Genomic DNA, 19,204 nt, shown 5'->3' on the forward strand with positions numbered 1-19,204 from the left:
GTCTTGGCTCCCCCACACACGCATCTCATCTCTAAACTCCACTATACCATCCCCGGTTCGTAAGCGAAACCCTTCTGAGGGTAGTCTAAGAATAGCAGTCTCAACTGTTAGATTTATATTCAACATTGTGCGTGGCAAACGGCGAGCCAATCGAAGATCTTACTTCCATCGGCTTAACCGTGCATTACAAATCGGCCAGAACTGGGTTCTTCCTGAGCGCCTGTTGGTCATTCGCCCGAACAGCTTCAAACAACTCGACGCCGAGTTGCGCAATGGGCCGTCGAACAGAATCGTCTCGATGCCGGATCCAAGGCATGATCACACCAAAGCTCAACATATCTCTACCAGCGTTTATTCCCAATTGAATTTCGTCCAAGTTCATATGCTCCTTGTAGGCTTGGAAGAATTCGCGCATGAGCGGGTTGCGTTTGTGAATATGGACGAGGCTGTATGCTGCGGTCGCGAAATGCGCCACATCGAGTTCGGGCCGGGCGGTACGAGCTGTTTCCCAGTCGACGATGTAGATTTGTAGGTCACCGGCCGTGGAGACAAGTATGTTGTCTACAAATGGCTGTTCAGTCTCACGTCTGAATGCAAATATCCTATCAACTCACCAAACCAAAAATCCGCCATACAAACGACCGGGCCGCCAGATTTCGCATCTTCTAATCCGGCCTGTTGTAGATCCTCCATCCACTCTCGTTCCAGCCCAAATTTCTTGGCCGCTGCAATCGCAAGTTGCCATCGAATACCAAGCACTGCGTCCCTACTCGTCTCATTCTCCAAGAACCGCCTTCTCACGCTGTCTTGTTCAGGGAGGCTGGACCACTTGTGAAATCTACCCATAAATTCTCCCAATGCATGTCCGATCCTCGCAACTAGTTCGTCATCTGCTTCTAGCAGCACGGCTGAAAGAACTTTACATGGCGCCACATCCGACATGACCATCGTGTGCGTCAATTGATCATACGAATATACACGCGGAACATGCACGATCTTCGAGAGCCCCGGGTTGGAGTAGACCAATTCAAGTGCTTCGTGTTCAAAGTCCTGTGATTCGATCATGAGAAGATGAGAATCTGTTACCCTGGATCTCCTGGTCCCCGATCGGAGAGAAAGGGGCTCACCATGCGTTCTACGTTCAGTGTGATTGCTCCAGCTCGACTTGCGTCCCCCAAACTCTGTGCGACATAACCTAGACTGTGTTTGATTATCACAGTTTTTTCTCCCGTCTCCAACGGCTCTTTCAGAACCACCCGGTATAAGAATGCAGTATGTCCGCCCGAAACGGTCTCGATGGATGCAGCAGCATACCGTGTCGAGGCGAGATATGTCTCGATACCAGCAATCGTCGTTAGGCTCATATCCATGGTAGCTCGAAACAGCAATCTTCTCAAGCTTAACTGCGGCTTTATATATCAATCGCGCCAAGATCTGGTCCGAATGGAACACGGCGTCGAGTCAGAGTGTGTCGTGTCGAGTCATTCACTCCTTTGGGGAGTGGAAGAGTCAGCCCGAGTAGAATTGGGTTAGGCCAAGACTTGAGATGCTTGAGAGAGCACGAATGTAAAGTAGCAGAGAAAGACCATCACACAGGTCGTGGTGATGTGTGATCGCGCGAACACGGCACGTGCATTCCGCGCTTATTATTGCAGCATGCACACGGAAAACAATCGAGGTATCTCATCGAGCCTCGGGGCCTTAAATCTCAGCGAATCCTTCGGCCCACTAAAAGATTCGAGGTGAAATCTAAATTTGTACCACCCCATAATCGGAAGAGACAGGTAATCCCTTACACAAATCACTCGAAACTCCTGTAGCCCGGACATACCGAAAAGATAATATCTCTTTGCTCAGGCCAGGCGCCGAGTTCATGTCCTTACTTCGCTTCATATGTGACTTTTATCAATTATCTCTCATGAAGCCATTAAGGATGTACTTCATAGTCGCGTTGGCTTTTATCGAAGGGTTTGCGTCATTGTAAGTCTCATTGCCTGTACGCGGCTATCAAGACATGGGTTATTCTGAATCGCGGAAGAATGGTGAGTGAAATTACGCGATTGTGTTTAATGGCTTCAACACACTCCCTGGAGAAATCGCATGCCTTGCCTGGCCAGCCGGTATATTAGACGACAGTATCGTAATCGAATCTCAAGTTATAACCGAGTGGCCTGATAGGTTCCATGCACATGTTGTAAGATTGAAACATTGTGCTTCTTAATGTACAACTGAAAAATAGTTCAAATAAAATCATTATATGTACAGATTCGCAAGTCGAAATATTTGTATCTTCAAACCCGTAGCAAACAAGCAGCCCAAACCCTTCTCACTTTAACCATGTATTCAGATTCGATACATGTCGGCAAGAGCCGGATTCCTCGAGAGCGCTTTTTTGTCACCCGTCCGGGCCGCCTCGAGTAATTCGAGTCCTGTTTGTGCAATTGACCGTTTGACGTCACCGTCACTATGCAGGAGCCAGGATGCATCAATCCCAAAGCTTAATAAGTCCCGCCCAACATTTAATGCCAAATGAGCCTTGTCCAAATGCATATGTGTCGTGTAGGCTTTGAAGAACTCGCGCATGAATGGCATGGGCCTGCGGACGTGAGAGAGCGTATAGGCATCCTTAACCAACTGAGCCAGGTCAAACTCAGGCCGGGCGGTACGTGCGGTTTCCCAGTCGATAATATACAATTTCAGATCACCACCAGTAGAGACGAGTATGTTGCCTGCAAATATTTTTCTTTAGCTATTATAAACGCCATTCTCAGGCTACTCACTGCACCAGAAGTCACCCATGCAGACGACCGGGCCACCCAACTTGGCGTCCCTCATCCCCTCATCCCGCATCTCTGCCATCCAATCGTGCCCCAGCCCATATCTTTTAGCCCCTGAAATCGCAAGTTTCCATCGATAGTCAAGCAAGTCTTCTCGGCTTGCCTCGTTCTCCAGAAATCTCTTCCTAGTATCCGCGTGCTCTGGTAGGCTAGTCCATTTGTGAAATCTACCCATGAACTCTCCTAGCGCGCGTCCAATTCGGGACACTACTTTATCGTCACCCTCTTGAAGGGCATTTGATAGCAGCTGGAAAGGCGCCAGGTCGGACATAATGAGAGTATGTGTACGAGGGTCGTATGCATGCACATGTGGTACTCCAACAACAGTGGAGAGTGCAAGGTTAGAAGAAACCAACTTGAGGGCATTATATTCAAAGTCCTGCAAAGTGTTAACTTCGTGGGGACGGAAGTGATGAAGATAGGGAAGTCCTGATTCTGTGGCGGAATTTCACTCTGCCAAACAGACTCACCATTCGTTCAGCTTTCAAGCTCAGGCCCTCTGGACCAGTTGTTGATGCGTATCCAACACTGTGCTTCACAACAACGGTTCTTTCCCCCGTTTCCCTTAGAGGCCTCTTCAGTGTCACTCGGTACAGAAAACCAAGACATCCACCAGATAAGGTATCAACATAAGTACAAGCATAAGGAGTAGAGGAGAGGTATCCAGTGAGTCCAGTGGGGGTCGTCAAATCATAGTCCGCCGACATGTCAAATGATAAAGAGTTGGAAGGTAGTTCAATTCGGAACGGGGGGACTTGTATGTAGCCAGCTGCAAAGACTGACCATGTTTTATTACCTCACCTCTGGTTCACGTCATATCTACTCGGCTCGTCCGACGTAAGCCCCTGGTGCAGTAGAATATTGGGGTCCAGAGCGCTATTCCCCGAGACAAAGTAATTCTGCCAGGAGCCTTATCCAATCCTTATTCGCATCGATGGCTGTACAATGGAGCTCTAATTAGCAATGCATCCTTCACTTGCGCTCGACGGGAACATGGAAGAGTCACACGACCAATAATTAAAGCTCCACTGATGTGTAGTTTAGATATGGACACTCCACTGCATATAACCATACCACAGGCCATGACGTGCCCCATGGTGTACCGGGACTGAGACAGGGCGTCCCCTTGACTTAATTTTCATCTCAGTGACTCCTGTGCATGTAAATTTAGTATTAGTGTAACATGGCTCCAGCAAGGCGGCATTGACTAATGCTGCTTCGGAGTTTTCATGCAATGATGCAGTGCTCGTCCCCGATCCACCCCATATTTATACACCAAGAATACCACATCATATATACTTGTACCATACCTGATTTTGCTGTTTGTATATTGTTCTGAAATACGTACACTGGGAATAGCAAAAGGCAATCTAGTCAGTTTTCTCATTCGGATCGATGCCTCGTTTTTCTAGGTTTAATCTTTCCTAATTAGTAACCTGTTAACATTGCGCATTGCTTGTAGATATATATTTTACGTAAGCACCTGTACAGTAAAGATGTCCACAAATTCGGCCATTGTACCTTTTCTGCAAAAACTGATGGCTTTCCGCTATTTGAAGTTGCTTGGTATCCATCTACAGTCGGGACTCTTGACCTGCAGTACGGGAAGATGTCAGCCGAGCTTACAAACCAATAGTAAAGTGGTGCAACTGTTTGTGAATTATAAGCTTGTACTGTCAATCAGCGGAAATTATATATACATATACGGTTGTGCAGATCAAAATTTCCCGAAATCCAGCGTTGAGCATATAGGGAATATATACTTCATATAGAGACATACAAATATTAAATGTAATGGAGTACTCGCGAGTAAAACAATAAGTAAGCTGTGCCTGCTAAGTGCCGTCCTTGTCTTCAGCATGAAAAATGCAGTAGCCTTTCTGTTGGCTTCGGACTCGGCTTTCAAGTGAGGGTCAGGCGTATAGAGCGAGAATTCCCACAAGTCGCGTAAATCCGAATTGCTGAACCATTGTTCTAAGAATGATGGTAGGCTCTAAATAGTATCAGGCTTTGAATCTTCGGCATTCGGGCAACCTGGTCTCATTTCGCTCCAATTCTGTACCTTCTGGTCCAGTTTTATTCGCATTTCGCGGGTTAACTCTCGTCAGAGTCAGTGTATTTGGATTCTGAAATCCGGCAACATCTTAGTCAGATGATGACTTTTGCAACCCTAACAGTTGCCGTGATCAAGGCACCCATAGAATTGAACCACATATAGTAAACCTTGACTATAGTCATTAACGATCTATTTTACAGGAAATTTGCGCTTAGGAAATAATGATTATGCACGAACCTTTCAATAGTTCGATCAGCGCAGTATCTGAAGCAACAAAGTAAAACTCATATTCAGGATATCGATGCAATTTTATCCATTATGACTACACTTTTATCCATGCCGCCGGGAGCTTCGCTAAATAATCCTCTTAGCTAGCCTAGTAGCCACTCCCCCTGCGGCGGTTGCGGCCATCATACTTCCCACAAATAATGTCACGTCCTTGAAACCATATCCGGAATAGGTACCTCTCATAGCTGACTGTTCGGGATGATACAGTTCTGCAGCGATAAGTGGACCAATAACGGCAGCCACTCCTTTTGTCATCGCAAGAAGTCCAAAAACATTTGATACCGCAGATTGTTCAGAGCCGGCAATGTCCACCGAGGCCGCAGGCCAGACAGATCCAAAGCCACCGCTCTGAAAAAAGTGAGCTGGTAGTAATAAGCGATGTAGACATGAAGACTTACGATGCTTCCGAAGACTATAACAAAGGCGAAAATCAAGCCCAAGCTATGTGCGAAACCCCAAAGGAGATATGCGGAGAGCGCAGCACCCGCGCCGGAAGCAATGACTACGTATTGATATGGGGCGATATCGCATACATGACCGAAGATGATTTGGCCTGTATCCCGGAATTAGGGAAGCAGGGTAATAAAACGATTTCCCACGCACCAATAATACTCGACAAATTAAACACCGAAAGAACCAGAGTTCCATTTAGAGCAGGCAGGCCCAAAGAGACAGTATACACAGCCATGTATAAAGAAACAGGGAAATAGGCGAGTGCTTGGATAAAGGTCGTCGTGGTCTGCCATAAACCTTCGCCAATATCCTTAAATCGGGGGAACCGAGGGACATACCATGCAAATGAACAAAGGGCTCTTCACGAAACTCCAGTGCTGCCTCTTGATTCGCGTCCACAGATTGGGACTGTCTGAGCCCTGCGGTCGGACGACTGGTAGGCGAGGTCGCGTGAATGCGAGTGCGAGGGCTCCGAATACGAGCATGAATCCTGCCCAAATACGGAGGGTCCACCTGCCAAGGCCTCAATGAAAACCTCATTCAGAGAATACGGATGGGTCGTACCGAAAGCCAAGATTAGTCAAGAGGTAATTAACAGCAATGGGGAAGCAAGCACCTCCGGCCCCCGAACCTCCGAATATAATGGCGCCTGCTAAGCCTCGACGGGCGACAAACCATTCTGACAACTTTCCCTACATTCAAGTAGCCCTGCGATGTAATATAAAGCGAACCTACATAGATGATGACAGGTGCATAGAGCCCCCCGCCTCCGATTCCAAAGAGGACACCTTGAAGCAGAATGAGATGGGATACCTATCCGGTTTATTAGCCTCTACATTTCTAGAAAGGAGGATATCGCACTTTAGTGGCAAAGCTAGCAAGAAGTAGACTTCCGCAGCATAAGGCAAGTGACGACCACATCATTTGTCTCGTCTATGGAGTCGTATCACGTTGGTCAGATATGCAGATTCAGCTCGCATAAACAAAGAATATACCCTGTGGGGCCACTGCTGCGCTATTAAAATCACGATCAAGACCTCAAAGTACTCGATTGCAAGAGATACAGTTCCGACCGCACCGATTGCTGCTTCAGACGCGTCTCCGAATGTGCGGTGATGAAGAAAGTATTCTTGAAATACGCCATATCTATCGTCTGTTTAGTATTTCTCTTATATGAGGAACAGGACGGGTGGTTAGGATAAATGTGGAAGAACCTACGTGAATCCAAACCCCCAAACCAGGGTCTCAAGCATAAATGCTGCGGCCACAAACGACCATGCTGCAAAGCCTTTGTCTATAGGCGGGAGCGAAAGCCCTTCATGATGTGGCAATGAATTGGTTTCCCTCTGCCCACTCTCCGACGCGACTTGAGTATTACTATCGTCCTTGGATGTCAAGCGAGAGGCGGCAACCGTGCTCGCCCCAGTCGAGTGGTCACCCCGCCTGGACAGAGTTTGAAGCGGAATATCTTGAACTTCAGCCATCGTCGCTGTCGAGTGAAGTCCAGTCGAGTCACAGCAGACTAATGAAATAGGTGTGGTCTGTGCATGCCTTCGATCGGGTACAACGGCGAGAGTTTGATCGGGCTGCGGTCCGATAAAGCGTGGGTGGAGCTCATCGTGCTCGCTTGACTGTTGAATAATTTACATGGAGTAAATCATTTCAAATGGATCTTCTCAAGATGATGATAAGAAAATCCGAAGCTAGTTTAAACGTACCAGGTGATTCGAAGGCAGAAGTTGTTTCCGTGGCCAGTTGACGACCTTTACCTGGGAAATAAACTTTGCTCGTATTTTTGGAATTTCGTACACGAATGCACAAAATTAAGAATATCGGCGATATTTAAAATGTCGCAAGGATGGCTCGACGAAATTTAGGGCAAGCTTTTGACTTAAGTGGCGATTAATCGCAATAAGAACTCGTACGAGGGGCAGTATTTATTGCATGCGCGACTATTATTCACAAATTTCAACTCCTTTTCAATGATACATGGGCTAAACTTCCTTCATGCACTACAAATCTCACCAAACAACCCTCTTGGCCCATTTTGTAACCACACCTCCAGCAGCAGTAGCCACCATCATACTTCCCACAAACAACGTAACGTCATGGAACCCATACCCACTGTACGTGTTCCGAACTGCCGCTTCTTCAGGATGATAGAGCGCAGCAGCCATCAAAGGTCCCACAATTGCTGCCACACCTTTTCCCATTGTAAGCAGACCATATGCGTTCAAGAATACCGACTGTTCAGAGCCTGCGATATCTACTGACGCCGCAGGCCAAACGGACGCAAATCCACCACCCTGCCAAACACATGAATTTGGGAAACAAAAAAAGTAGAACAGAGAAAACGTACGAGACTTCCGAAGACAATAGCAAACGCAAAGATGAGGCCCAGACTGTGCGCGAAACCCCAGAGTAAATATGCGGAAAGCGCGGCTCCTGCTCCAGAGACGATGATCACGTATTGATAGGGCATGATATCACATGCATGCCCAAATACGATCTGACCTGTTCAGCCTTCAGGTCAGAGAGAATTTACCAAAACGGAGAGTAGCAACATACCGATTATACTCGAAAAGTTGAATACAGAAAGGACAAGAGCTCCGTTCAGAGAGGATAGCCCCAAGGACGTGGTATATACAGTCATGTACAAAGAAACAGGGAAGTACGCAAGTGCTTGAATGATGTTCGTCAAGCTCTATAAACTCACGTCTATCAAATGAATAAAATGGGCAAGTGATTTACTCCCACCATACAAATAAATAAGGGACTCTTCAAGAAGCCCCAATGCTGTCTCCTGAACTTTACCCACAGACTTGGGCCATCCGAGTTTTGAGGCCGAACAACTGGAAGACGAGGGCGAGTGAATGTGAGAGCGAGTGCTCCGAACACTAACATGAAACCCGCCCAGATACGGAGTGTCCACCTAGAATGATTATCTATTTACAGGTAACAAGCATACTTGAAGAGTCGGGACATACCTGAACCCAAGGTTAGTAAGCAGAAGGTTAACTGCGACGGGGAAGCAAGCCCCCCCTGCGCCAGACCCTCCGAATATAATGGAAGCGGCGAGTCCTCTTCGAACCGAGAACCATTCTGAGAGCTTTTTACCTTATCCAGGGACTTGTTAATGATATCCAAAGCGAATGGTTGCTCACATAGATTATAACCGGTGCATACAGCCCACCACCTCCGATTCCAAACATGATGCCTTGTAGGAGAATAAGATGGGAAACCTGGCCTCTTTGTCAAAATGAATCACAAATCATATATATCTTCAACTTACCTTGGTTGCAAAGCTCGCGAGCAGCAGACTTCCACAACACAGTCCAAGCGAGGACCACAACAAAAGCCGTGTCTAAACCATAGCACACAACCACATAAGTAATGCTATCATAAGAGTTAGGTGGGACCAACCCTATGCGGCCAATGCATCGCGATCATATTCACAAACAACGGCTCGAAATACTGAGTTGCCAACGCCACGGTTCCGATCGCTCCGAGCTCTGCCTCGGACGCGTCGCCGAATGTACGATTGTGGAGAAAGTATTCTTGAAAGACTCCGTACCTGCTCGCTATTTAGCCTCCATATCCGGAAAAACTTAGTGGGAACATACGTGAAGCCGAATCCCCATACGAACGTTTCGATCAAGAATCCTCCGGCTACGAACGACCATGCTGCGAAGCCTTTGTCCATAGGCGGGAGAGATACTAGACCTTCATTATCGGGTGAAGGGAATTCTGGCCCGTCTTGTATATCAGCATTACCGGCTTCGGAAACGGTATGAGATACTGCAATTGTGTTATTCTTGACCGGTTGATCCCCACGCCGAGACAATGTTTGGAGGGGAATGGGATCTTGAAGCTCAGAGGACATGGTCGTCGAGCCCAAGTCTGGCTGCGGTTATTTAACCTGGATTACAAATGTGCCGTATTTCATTGCTTCCATTGAGTGCGTTATCGGATGGCGGTCCGGTTGATACGACTGAAGCATGCAACGAGGAGTGTATATGCGTCAGAGTCTGCGATCCAACCCAATTTACATAATAAACGCAAGGCGGAGGCATATCTCTGATCTAATCTAATCTTATCGCTCTCCAAGCTCTTTGTAATCCATCTTTCCGCTTTGCATCCGACTTTCCGAATCTTTCGTGTATCGACGAAACCACCCTCAAGACCGCCAAGTAAGTCGTTGTCTCCAAGTAGATAATTGTTAATACCGTGCGGGTCGGGGAACTGCTCAACTTGTGATGGATGGGATTTTGCGGGATTGGATAAATGCGCTTTGGACGGGGTGGATTGCAAGCTGGATGGATGGACGCTAACGCAGAAAATATTTAACTCTGTAACAGATATAAAATGGGCCGCTACATTGAATACCAAGTTATCGGCCGTAAACTCCCCACTGCGGCTGAGGAGACCCCCAAGCTGTACCGCATGAGGATCTTTGCTCCCAATGAGGTACTGTTGCCCCCATCTTATCTAGCTCTCGCTTTGAGCTAATTATGAGGAATAGGTCGTAGCCAAGTCCCGCTTCTGGTACTACCTTCGCCAATTGAAAAAGGTCAAGAAGGCCACTGGAGAGATTGTCTCTGTCAACAAGGTGAGCATGCGTACTCCAAGGGAGAGGACGACGGGGGGAAACTAATATGTTTGAGAAAAGATCTCCGAAAAGTCGCCGTTGAGGATCAAGAACTTTGGTGTCTGGCTCCGCTACGATTCTCGCTCTGGTACCCACAACATGTGCGTGCCATATCAACATCTACCTTGATCATTTAGTAACACATTTTTATGCAGGTACAAAGAGTTCCGTGAATTGTCGCGCGCCGACGCAGTACACGCATTGTACCAAGACATGGCGGCCCGCCACCGTGCCCGATTCCGGTCGATCCAGATCTTGCGCGTGCAGGAGATCACCAAGGCGTCGGACATCCGTCGTGCATACATCAAGCAGCTCGCAGAACCCAAGCTCAGGTTCCCCTTGCCTCATCGGGTGTTCAAAGCCAGGAGCAAGTTTGTTGCCAACAGGCCCGCGACTTTCTAAGCTCGTCTATTCGAGTGTCTTTTTGCTTGCTTGGTTGGATGGTTGGCTGGCTGGATGGCTGGTGCAGGGAGAAGAGGATGGGAGATCGAGAGTGTATTTGTTGTTGCGTGAACACGTTATGTTGTCCTGTGCATGCATGTTATGTGATTATGCAAAAGCCCAAAAATGGTTGTTTCTGATTTGCTGCGAGTGGGGGAAGGAGAGGAAAGGGATGCCGGCGGATATCAAGATTAAGCAGTGCTTCGAATTGAGTGCTGCGGCCGTTAAGTTAGACTTGATGCTACGAATGGCCAGGCCATTTCATCGAATCCCGCCCTGAGGCGGTGGGCTGGACGGGAACGATCGCCTCTCTCGATCGGAGTGTAAATCCCGATTATCTACGAATTCTAGACTGGTGAGACTTTTTGCCCACAGCAAAGGAGTATTTAATGAATAGGAGATCTAGAGCACGTGAGCACACTCGGTTCCTGAACATTGCACCCCAGGTCGACCTTGATAGCTTAGTTCGTCTCCGACGACGACAACGACCTCCCCCTACTGTGTTCTGACCCACCTGTTGTGACTACAACGATGACAACGCTTGCCCCGACACCTGTTCCCGCATCTGGACCTGCCTCGGATCTAGGATTGGACTCGCAAGCCCCTACGCTAGCTCCACCGACTGCCAACTCGTCTCCGCGCCACGAACATGCCACTCTCCCGCCTTCTGAGCCCGCTGCTCCAGCACCAGATCCTACGGATATTTCCGTCACATTTCTCCTCATTTCCGGAGACAGACAACAAATGCATTTCGCTCCAACCATGACGTTTGGACGGGTCAAGGAGGCGTTTTGGGGTGCTTGGACACCTGGTCAGTCGCTTTCTGTTCTGTTCCAACATACACATGTTGGTTTACCATTGGAATTGCGTAGAAAATCCTGACACGAAGCCCCCTTCTCCCTCGTTCTTGCGGGTATTGCATATGGGCAAGGTGTTGTCCGATGACCAGACTTTGGCCAGTAGGTCTTACGTTGTCAATGTCTATGATGCAACACTAACGTTATTTCAGACGCCAAATTCCCCGACGTCTCGACATCTCCCACAGGCACCATCGTGCACATTTCCGTGCGTCCATTTGGCCCACCAGCAGATGAAGACATCGTCAAGGCCAAGCGGCGCCTCACTTTTCTCAGTAGCGGCGGCGGCGATGCTGCTACTACCACCGCCGCGCCAGACGAGACGCACGGACGAAGCGCAGGGTGCGGATGTGTGATTTGCTAGTTCTTGCGGTTGATTCCCTTGTGTATGGTATGTGACCATCAATCTTGTAATTTTATCCCACTGACAGGTGTCGTAGTATTACGTCCAACACGTTTTGTCGTGTTTTTTTATGCCCTTGCCTTTATTCCAGTGGTTCAGCGATATGTACATTGTATTGTGTGGGATTTGTGACAATATACCATAGGCCATTTTTACCCCCCCCCCCACTGAACACGTTGCATCTTTGAACTTTGTTGTTCTTCGATGCCCAAGAATACTGGCTCGATGTGCCCCCACCTAAGCGGTCAGAACTCTCCCCGCGTCTGCACAAGGCAGTTCAGAAAGTGGGGTCGTTCATTTTCCGCGCCCACCGATTCGATCAAGTGATCTGCATTGCAAGCACGTGAAATGACGAGTGTACTGCTTGGCTGATATAAACTCCCCTGTCCACTGGCTAATATGCCGCTTTGTGTCTATAATCTGTCTCTTATCTTTATGCTAATCAATATTATGGTTATTTTGCAGATCGGTGATCTAACAAACCTCCACCACGACCCACTTCTCGGCCTTACTCAGATCGCCTCAGTTCGTCATATGACCTAACCACCGTCGGGTTCGCTCGGGGCATGGCATGAGCCTCATAACCGGTGGGGTGAGGTGATATCATCTTATAGTGTTCCTTCGTTTCTCTCGCCCGCCTTCACACCCAAAAGATTCAACGGAACAAAAATAAATAAATAAAAATCATGACTGCACCGAGTTCGACAAGGGCATTTATCCTCGGGTCCAAATCTCCCCGCCAACTGGGTGAAAAGACGATTCAATATTATAGTGCTTCGGTCCAGGACGTTCCGCTCCCCAAGGGAGAAGTCGTAGTCAAGGTTTTATGTGCGGGATTTAACCATCGCGAGGTGAGTTTCGTGCCTTTACACCTATAAGCAAGGACGGGCGTAGGCTAAAGGACGAATAAGTTATGGATCCGTAAAGGGCTTTATCCCGGGATTAAAGAAGGAGCGACGATGGGTGCTGATGCATCGGGTACGCACAACCACAAATAATACGCACACAGAGATACAAGCTCAATGTATACCCAACAAACAGGAATCGTGGTTTCCGGTCCCGAACACCTACTCAACAAACGAGTTCTCGTCGTGCCTATGGTCGGATGGGAGAGTAACCCTCGAGGAGCGGATGGCAAGCAAGTCTCACTTCATTCTCTCCATTCCCCTGTCTAGTTGGGTTTAATTAATATATGCATGTTGCGGGTAGGTTCGGGATCGTGGGTGGTGTATCACATCCTGCGTACGGCACGTTCTCCGAGTACGTCGCGTTGGACGCAAAGTCTGTGATCCTTGCGCCAGAACATATGTCTGATGAGGAGGCTGGGGCTTGGGCTCTGGGTGCCGTTACTGCTTGGAGGTATGTCTTCTTCATGATTCTATCGAATGAGAGGTTTGACGAGCCTTTGTGTGTTGTTAGGGCGGTAGTCACCAAGGCTCAGGTCGAAAAAGGACACAACGTGTTAATCGTACGTGCTCGTCTCTTCTCATCTTATCTTTCGTCGCTTATTGTTCTTGTGTATGGGATGAAACAGACGGGTATCGGCGGAGGAGTCGCTATGATTGCACTTCGGTTTGCCGTTGCACTAGGCGCAAACGTCTTTGTTTCTTCGTCGAATAAGCAGACGATTGATTGGGCGATCGAGGCGGGTGCCAAGGGTGGTGTAAACTATCGAGATGGTACGTTTCTCTAGTTTTTTTTAATAGCTACTTTACCTAGTACCGTCAAATCCTAACAAAACGAACAGAATCATGGCCTAGAGATCTGGCTGCACTTTTGAAAGAACATAATATTACTGGTATAGACGCGATTATCGACTCGGCAGGAGGAGATTTACTAGGTAAAACTGGGAAATCGTTGAATCCTGGTGCCAAAGTCGTTTGCTACGGGATGTAAGTCATCATCTCTCCTTTGTGCTCTATTCCATGAGCTAAATGATGATCTACGATATACAAAATAAAGGACCGCGTCGCCGTCGATCCCGCTTGCGATGCCCGCAGTGCTCAAAAACGTCGACTTGCTCGGATCTACGATGGGCTCCACGGCCGAGCTCCAAGCTGCCACCGATTTTGCAGCCAAACACAAGCTCAAGCCGAGCGTGAGTGTTGTGCTCGAGGGACTGGAGAATGCCGAACGCGGGTTCGAGTTGATTGAAAAGGGCAGGGAGAGTGGCAAGATTGTTGTTAGGGTTGGTACGAGAAGTGGGTCCGAGTCGAAGCTTTGATTGGATGTGTAAAGTATATGTAAAAAAATATGGTGCTGGAGTGAAAGCCGGATGTATGCGCGCTGGACTTGTTTGGTGTACGCAATATGAATGATATTTGCGTGGATATAATAGTGAATATAGATACAAGTACATTATTAAATACCCCCATTTTGTGGATACTAAACGTGAAAAGCCGTTCCCTGGAATTGATACTAGGCACTTGTTTAGATGCCCATAACTTGCATAAAGAAGTTGCACGCGATCAACAGGATAGACCCCCAGGCGGCACTAGTCGTAGGGCCCCCATTCAACTCTTGGCTACTGGAACCAGTAGGCGACGCCTGACTTCCACCAGCTGTGACATAGTTGTTGCTATTAATGCTTCCTTGGAACGATGTGTCCACACCAAGCGCTAAACGAGCAACCATTAGACCAACTCTGCCAAACCTCGAAAAGAAGAGGCTCACTGATATATGCCAAAATACCTCCATTCGCATCCCCGTTGTTTCCCAAAAATGAAGTACTGGCGATAGCATTATATCCATTCGAACTTCCAGTCCTCAAAATGCTATCTTGATTGTTGCGTGTACGTGACTGAGAAGTACCCTGGTAGGCAGAATGGGCAAGAACTTGATCGTTTAATCCTTCGTCAAAGAAGATTTGTCCCATGTGCCGGACTTGTCCTGCGTGGCTGACAATGCTACCGTTGGAAGCTACTTGGTAGTTGGTTTGGACCATGGTGTGAATGTGGATTGCGCGCCCAGTGTCTGTGAGGAGTTGATTAATTGGTAGAAAGAGTAAGATGGGAGAATAGCTTACAGTATCCTGGGTAGATGGTATTGAATTCGACCATTCCTTCGTTGTTAGTTGCAAATCCTCCACGGAGCCAGGTTACTAGAAGCCCCCCCCCCCAATCAATTTCAACCTTTTCAAAAGCGAATGGTCTGCTTACATTGATCGCTCATAGAATTTCCACGAGTCGGAGGGGTGGTGAATCCCGAATAAGAACCAGTAGCCTATTGCCCCAAACAGCTTAGCTTGCAAAACTCGTACACTGCTATAAAAAAACTCACGTTGCATGCCCATATTTCAACCAACGCGTTGGAAAGAGGCGTGCATGTCGTTGTGTCCATGACCCCAATATCGAGCACGAGGTTTACGCCCGATTGAGACTCGCGCACATCGCTTCGCAAGAGTTCGTTAGCCACGTAGTATGGACCTTCCGTTACTTCTGGAGCCGTTACACAGGTCGACTGTGCGTTTGGATATATAAGTCAGGCCAACTAACGGATGATCATGTGGGCTTACGTTTTGGATGGTGGGGAAAGTTGGCGTATTGTTTGTCTGGCGAGGAGCAAAGTGCGCGCCTACTTCTCGACGATCGAGGGATAACCCGCGTTTGGCCTATCAAGGCGTGTCAGTATTTGTTCATCACAGACTGGGTTCGGACGTACCATACGCCTAGCATTGAATTCCGCAATTTGAGGTTCGCAGTTGCGAGCGGCCAAATGACGACGGTTCGCTTCGAGCTCTCGACGTTTGAATTCAGCAACAGAACGGGGAGGGACAGGGTCAAAGTGTGCTGCACCAGAGAATTGTTCAGCAAAATTCAGGTTTTAAAGTGATTAAGTGGGCTTACCAGTGACAAGTTGAGCAAGCAAAGCTGCAGCGATGAGTGGTTTGGAAAACATTCTAGCTCGACGAGGAGGATATTGAGCTGGGTTATGGTGCTACTCATGCCAAGTGGTATATATCCCTAATCTGCCAAGACATAGCTCCCCCGTTAACGTACAGCCTTCCATTACATCCCACTGCCTCTACTAATTCCTCTCACATAAACACGTTCCTACCCAGTATTCCAGGCTCATCGAATTCGGTTATATTGATTAGGTCTTGGCAATCCGCAGCTTGCTTGGTGATCCTCGTAGTCAAATATCTGACGCGATTGGCGACAAGAAACATATCATTTCAACTACATCCAAGGTATTCCTCGGCACTTACGGAAAGATAAATCCGAACTCCGAACTCCAACGAGTGTGAAAGGATCTTATATATTTGCGTTGTGACCTGCTGTACGTCGTGACGGATAATGTCTGGTCAACACACCCAAGAATGCTTGTCCCTCTAGACTGATCATGAGCGCCCGCTAAGCGCCCTTCAAGTCTTGTACTGATCTGCAAGTGGCACAGGTTTGCTAGCGGCGCTCCACGGAGAAGCTGTGATTGGGCCATCTCTGATCTTGATCGTGTTGCGCTTTGGGGCTGAATCAATACTAATGCCAGCGGGATCGTATGCCCGAGACCAGTTGGCATGTTAAGTAAAATGGTGCATGTTTCACTGCGAGGTCGCGAGGTATATAGTGTATTAGAAATGCGTGCATACGGCACTGCTTTAATTCAAATACCGACTCAATTTGACGAATATATGCGTTGAGTTGTGCAGTGTCTAAGTGTTGGTGAAAAACATTCTACATATATTTCGAGACCCAGCTAATCGCTAGAAGTGCTGGAGTAAACGTCAAAATTGTACTAGCTTCCTAGTCGACCACTAATTAGGTACAAGTAGTATCTCAGAAGCATTTCCTATGCGGCTTAATAGTGGTGAAGAGAGGCAACAAAATCAGATTTTACACAATTTACTTTATCTAATACATTGCACACAAATCTGAACCTAAAATTCTATAGCCAGCCGAATTATGTACCGATATGGTCGTAACAGCTCACGGACCATTAATTGAAGTGCCATGTAGCGCCATACAGACGACCAGTAGCCAATGGAGCAAACTGTGTTACCAGGTTTTATGATTAGTTTGTGCTAGTATAAGAATCAGGAGGACAGCACCTGTTGGAAGGCAGAGGGCGAAAGATCTAGGTCCCAGAGAGCGCAACCTTCACAGCGGTCGACGATTCCAACGCGGATAGTCTTGCCGCCGTCTTGGTACAGAAACGTGAGCTGAAGAATTAATACAGTGTGAGTGATGAATACTCACAGGTGATATCAGCAGTGTGAGGTGTAGTGCAGCTTTTTCGAGTTTTGTTTACAACAAGAAATTTACCTGTTAGCCTGAGTCACTTACACGGGGTTGTTGTTAGGGTTTCCTCCTAAACACATATGTTAGCTCACAGGCTTCATTTAACATAAAGTATGTAATTTACCAGCATAGCCTGGCCAGTTGTCATAAAGCTCATGGGAGATGGCAGCAACCCCTGTATCGAATAAGGTTATCGTTCAGCTATAAAAGACAAGTCAGAGATATCTTACATTCGGTATCCGACTGTGGAGAAGGAGTTAATTTCTACCGAAGCACAATTCATGGAGAGGTATTACTCACGTTCGTCCAGCCACAGGCACCAAGTCCAATTGAGACTATTACGGTAAGTGTTAGCCACATGAATAAACAACACCTTTGGAATATTGCGTACAGTACGTCAACTACAGTGGGTGGTAATATCAGCTAGAGAAATTGTAAAGAAACCAAGAGGTACGCACTTGTCCAGTGTGAGTCCCGCTGGGATTAATAGAGCGCCCTGCGATTGCGGACTCGGTGAGGTTAGCAGGTAAGGCGGCCACACCGGCGAGTAAAGAGCTGGCCCCAACGACGGCAGTAATAACGGCAAAAACCTTGTTGAACATCATTGTCAAAATGGGAAGTGAGCTTAGGAGAGCTCGAAAAGCAGCTGAATGAATATGGATCTTAGCTTTTGATGCCTGCATTATTGACCTTGGCTTCATTTTATACCCTCAGGACGCATACATAATTGTATTGAACAATAATGAAGAAATATCTATGGTGCCCAAGCGCATGTGGTCACTTGGACAGAGGTGTCGTAGCCGAACACCGAGCGGCCCGCATACAGCCAGCCGACTTCCAACATTTCTTAACCGTTGGTCTGATAAAAATATCAACATAAGCGGAATGATCGCCAAGATCAATAGACAGCATCTACACTACTCCTTAATCTCGGGCGGAGAAGTTTGGCCGAAGTGGTTGACCGGGCAGTCCTGACTCTACATTCAGGCAGAGTGGTGGATTCGGACCTTGTGTGTATACCTGTAATTATATTCTTAAGCTTATTTTGTGGTCATTGAATTAATGGAGCCAATTTGGCATTCAAAAGTGCTTGCATCTAGCTATGATGGCGTGATACAGCGAACCCAAGCGTCAACAATAGCCGCTGGGAAAGTTTCCTAAAGCAGCTACGATCATGTCGGCCATTCGGCTGTACCTGATCCATTGAATTGTGCTGGCGTGAAAAGAAGTTCTATATATAGTATACTCTGATAGTTATACCCACCAAGGTCTTATCATGCTTACGCAAGGCAATAAGAAGCTCCGGAGGGGACTGTTCATCCATGTGGGGCCTTCGAAAGTGGTTCTCGCATTTGTTTGTGTCAAAATTAAACTGTAGTGGCCCTGACCATAATTACAGAGTAGAATATCGGTGCTACGACTGGCCCTCTATGTTGACTGTGAGTGCACTTGTAATTATGTAAGTTAACCTGGGCGACCGTGAGGACACTTCATCGATCGTGATATTGCGCGCGGTCATCTCTCGGCCATGTATTGACAGGTTTGACAGCCTGTAAGCAATGTACACATCCATATTGAAAACACTGGATGTTGCGACTATTTTCTGCTTGATGGAGGTGAATGTCTTTGTGCTAGACCGGAGAAATGAAATGCACTGAGCACGCTGGCCCGACATGTGCTGAAAGCCCATTTAGTTGTTTATTTATACGCCTTGCGGCTCGCAGTCTTGAGTATACAGTAGCGTTGCGGCCGAGACGAGTTTGACCGGGTGGACCTCGTATCGCCTCGAAAATTGGGGCTTCGCGAGGTCAGGGATTCGCCTCGTCATCAAGGGAAAGAATCGCCGGCGAGTGACCGGCCACTCGCTGGAGCTAACCAAATTAGGACCGGCGAGTCCCACTTGACTCGCATTAGTCAGCTACGGCCCGCTTCCCGACCTGGGTCTCACTCCGCTGTACTCGATCGCAGCAAAAAATCCTATTGT

At 47.7% G+C, this 19,204-nt stretch overlaps 9 protein-coding genes across 9 annotated transcripts; 3 read left to right on the plus strand and 6 right to left on the minus strand.

The window, feature by feature from the left end:
- Positions 1–184: 184 nt before the first annotated feature.
- On the minus strand, positions 185–1,370 carry RhiXN_08314 (phosphotransferase enzyme family protein; the record flags this gene model as incomplete). Its single annotated transcript, XM_043328130.1, has 3 exons — positions 185–561; positions 615–1,050; positions 1,128–1,370. The coding sequence occupies 3 exons, from the start codon at positions 1,368–1,370 to the stop codon at positions 185–187; spliced, it is 1,056 nt and encodes a 351-aa protein (XP_043183515.1).
- Positions 1,371–2,343: 973 nt separating this feature from the next.
- Positions 2,344–3,544, minus strand: RhiXN_08315 (phosphotransferase enzyme family protein; the record flags this gene model as incomplete). Its single annotated transcript, XM_043328131.1, has 3 exons — positions 2,344–2,729; positions 2,781–3,216; positions 3,308–3,544. 3 exons carry the CDS (start codon positions 3,542–3,544, stop codon positions 2,344–2,346), a joined length of 1,059 nt encoding a protein of 352 aa, XP_043183516.1.
- Positions 3,545–5,247: 1,703 nt separating this feature from the next.
- Positions 5,248–7,118, minus strand: RhiXN_08316 (major facilitator superfamily transporter; the record flags this gene model as incomplete). Its single annotated transcript, XM_043328132.1, has 9 exons — positions 5,248–5,529; positions 5,580–5,734; positions 5,785–5,920; positions 5,973–6,147; positions 6,199–6,326; positions 6,370–6,447; positions 6,496–6,567; positions 6,630–6,780; positions 6,853–7,118. The coding sequence occupies 9 exons, from the start codon at positions 7,116–7,118 to the stop codon at positions 5,248–5,250; spliced, it is 1,443 nt and encodes a 480-aa protein (XP_043183517.1).
- A 537-nt stretch (positions 7,119–7,655) lies between these two features.
- RhiXN_08317 (major facilitator superfamily transporter) lies at positions 7,656–9,517 on the minus strand (the record flags this gene model as incomplete). Its single annotated transcript, XM_043328133.1, has 9 exons — positions 7,656–7,940; positions 7,994–8,148; positions 8,203–8,338; positions 8,392–8,566; positions 8,622–8,743; positions 8,799–8,876; positions 8,927–8,998; positions 9,058–9,208; positions 9,258–9,517. The coding sequence occupies 9 exons, from the start codon at positions 9,515–9,517 to the stop codon at positions 7,656–7,658; spliced, it is 1,434 nt and encodes a 477-aa protein (XP_043183518.1).
- A 482-nt stretch (positions 9,518–9,999) lies between these two features.
- RhiXN_08318 (ribosomal proteins 50S-L18Ae/60S-L20/60S-L18A) lies at positions 10,000–10,684 on the plus strand (the record flags this gene model as incomplete). Its single annotated transcript, XM_043328134.1, has 4 exons — positions 10,000–10,101; positions 10,157–10,243; positions 10,304–10,383; positions 10,438–10,684. 4 exons carry the CDS (start codon positions 10,000–10,002, stop codon positions 10,682–10,684), a joined length of 516 nt encoding a protein of 171 aa, XP_043183519.1.
- Positions 10,685–11,254: 570 nt separating this feature from the next.
- RhiXN_08319 (ubiquitin-like Rad60 SUMO-like protein) lies at positions 11,255–11,944 on the plus strand (the record flags this gene model as incomplete). Its single annotated transcript, XM_043328135.1, has 3 exons — positions 11,255–11,534; positions 11,596–11,682; positions 11,733–11,944. 3 exons carry the CDS (start codon positions 11,255–11,257, stop codon positions 11,942–11,944), a joined length of 579 nt encoding a protein of 192 aa, XP_043183520.1.
- Positions 11,945–12,669: 725 nt separating this feature from the next.
- Positions 12,670–14,207, plus strand: RhiXN_08320 (Zinc-binding dehydrogenase; the record flags this gene model as incomplete). The annotated part of the gene is made up of 7 exons (XM_043328136.1): positions 12,670–12,834; positions 12,911–12,961; positions 13,025–13,152; positions 13,193–13,342; positions 13,403–13,662; positions 13,731–13,875; positions 13,946–14,207. 7 exons carry the CDS (start codon positions 12,670–12,672, stop codon positions 14,205–14,207), a joined length of 1,161 nt encoding a protein of 386 aa, XP_043183521.1.
- A 206-nt stretch (positions 14,208–14,413) lies between these two features.
- Positions 14,414–15,880, minus strand: RhiXN_08321 (intradiol ring-cleavage dioxygenase; the record flags this gene model as incomplete). Its single annotated transcript, XM_043328137.1, has 8 exons — positions 14,414–14,601; positions 14,657–14,956; positions 15,009–15,083; positions 15,142–15,205; positions 15,263–15,442; positions 15,498–15,593; positions 15,644–15,771; positions 15,829–15,880. 8 exons carry the CDS (start codon positions 15,878–15,880, stop codon positions 14,414–14,416), a joined length of 1,083 nt encoding a protein of 360 aa, XP_043183522.1.
- A 1,038-nt stretch (positions 15,881–16,918) lies between these two features.
- Positions 16,919–17,825, minus strand: RhiXN_08322 (uncharacterized protein; the record flags this gene model as incomplete). The annotated part of the gene is made up of 9 exons (XM_043328138.1): positions 16,919–16,972; positions 17,031–17,122; positions 17,179–17,210; positions 17,266–17,290; positions 17,345–17,395; positions 17,451–17,463; positions 17,521–17,555; positions 17,612–17,621; positions 17,679–17,825. The coding sequence occupies 9 exons, from the start codon at positions 17,823–17,825 to the stop codon at positions 16,919–16,921; spliced, it is 459 nt and encodes a 152-aa protein (XP_043183523.1).
- Positions 17,826–19,204: the final 1,379 nt, after the last annotated feature.

Source organism: Rhizoctonia solani, chromosome 10 (assembly GCF_016906535.1).
Source record: "Rhizoctonia solani chromosome 10, complete sequence".
In the NCBI taxonomy this organism is placed as follows: Eukaryota; Fungi; Basidiomycota; class Agaricomycetes; order Cantharellales; family Ceratobasidiaceae; genus Rhizoctonia; species Rhizoctonia solani.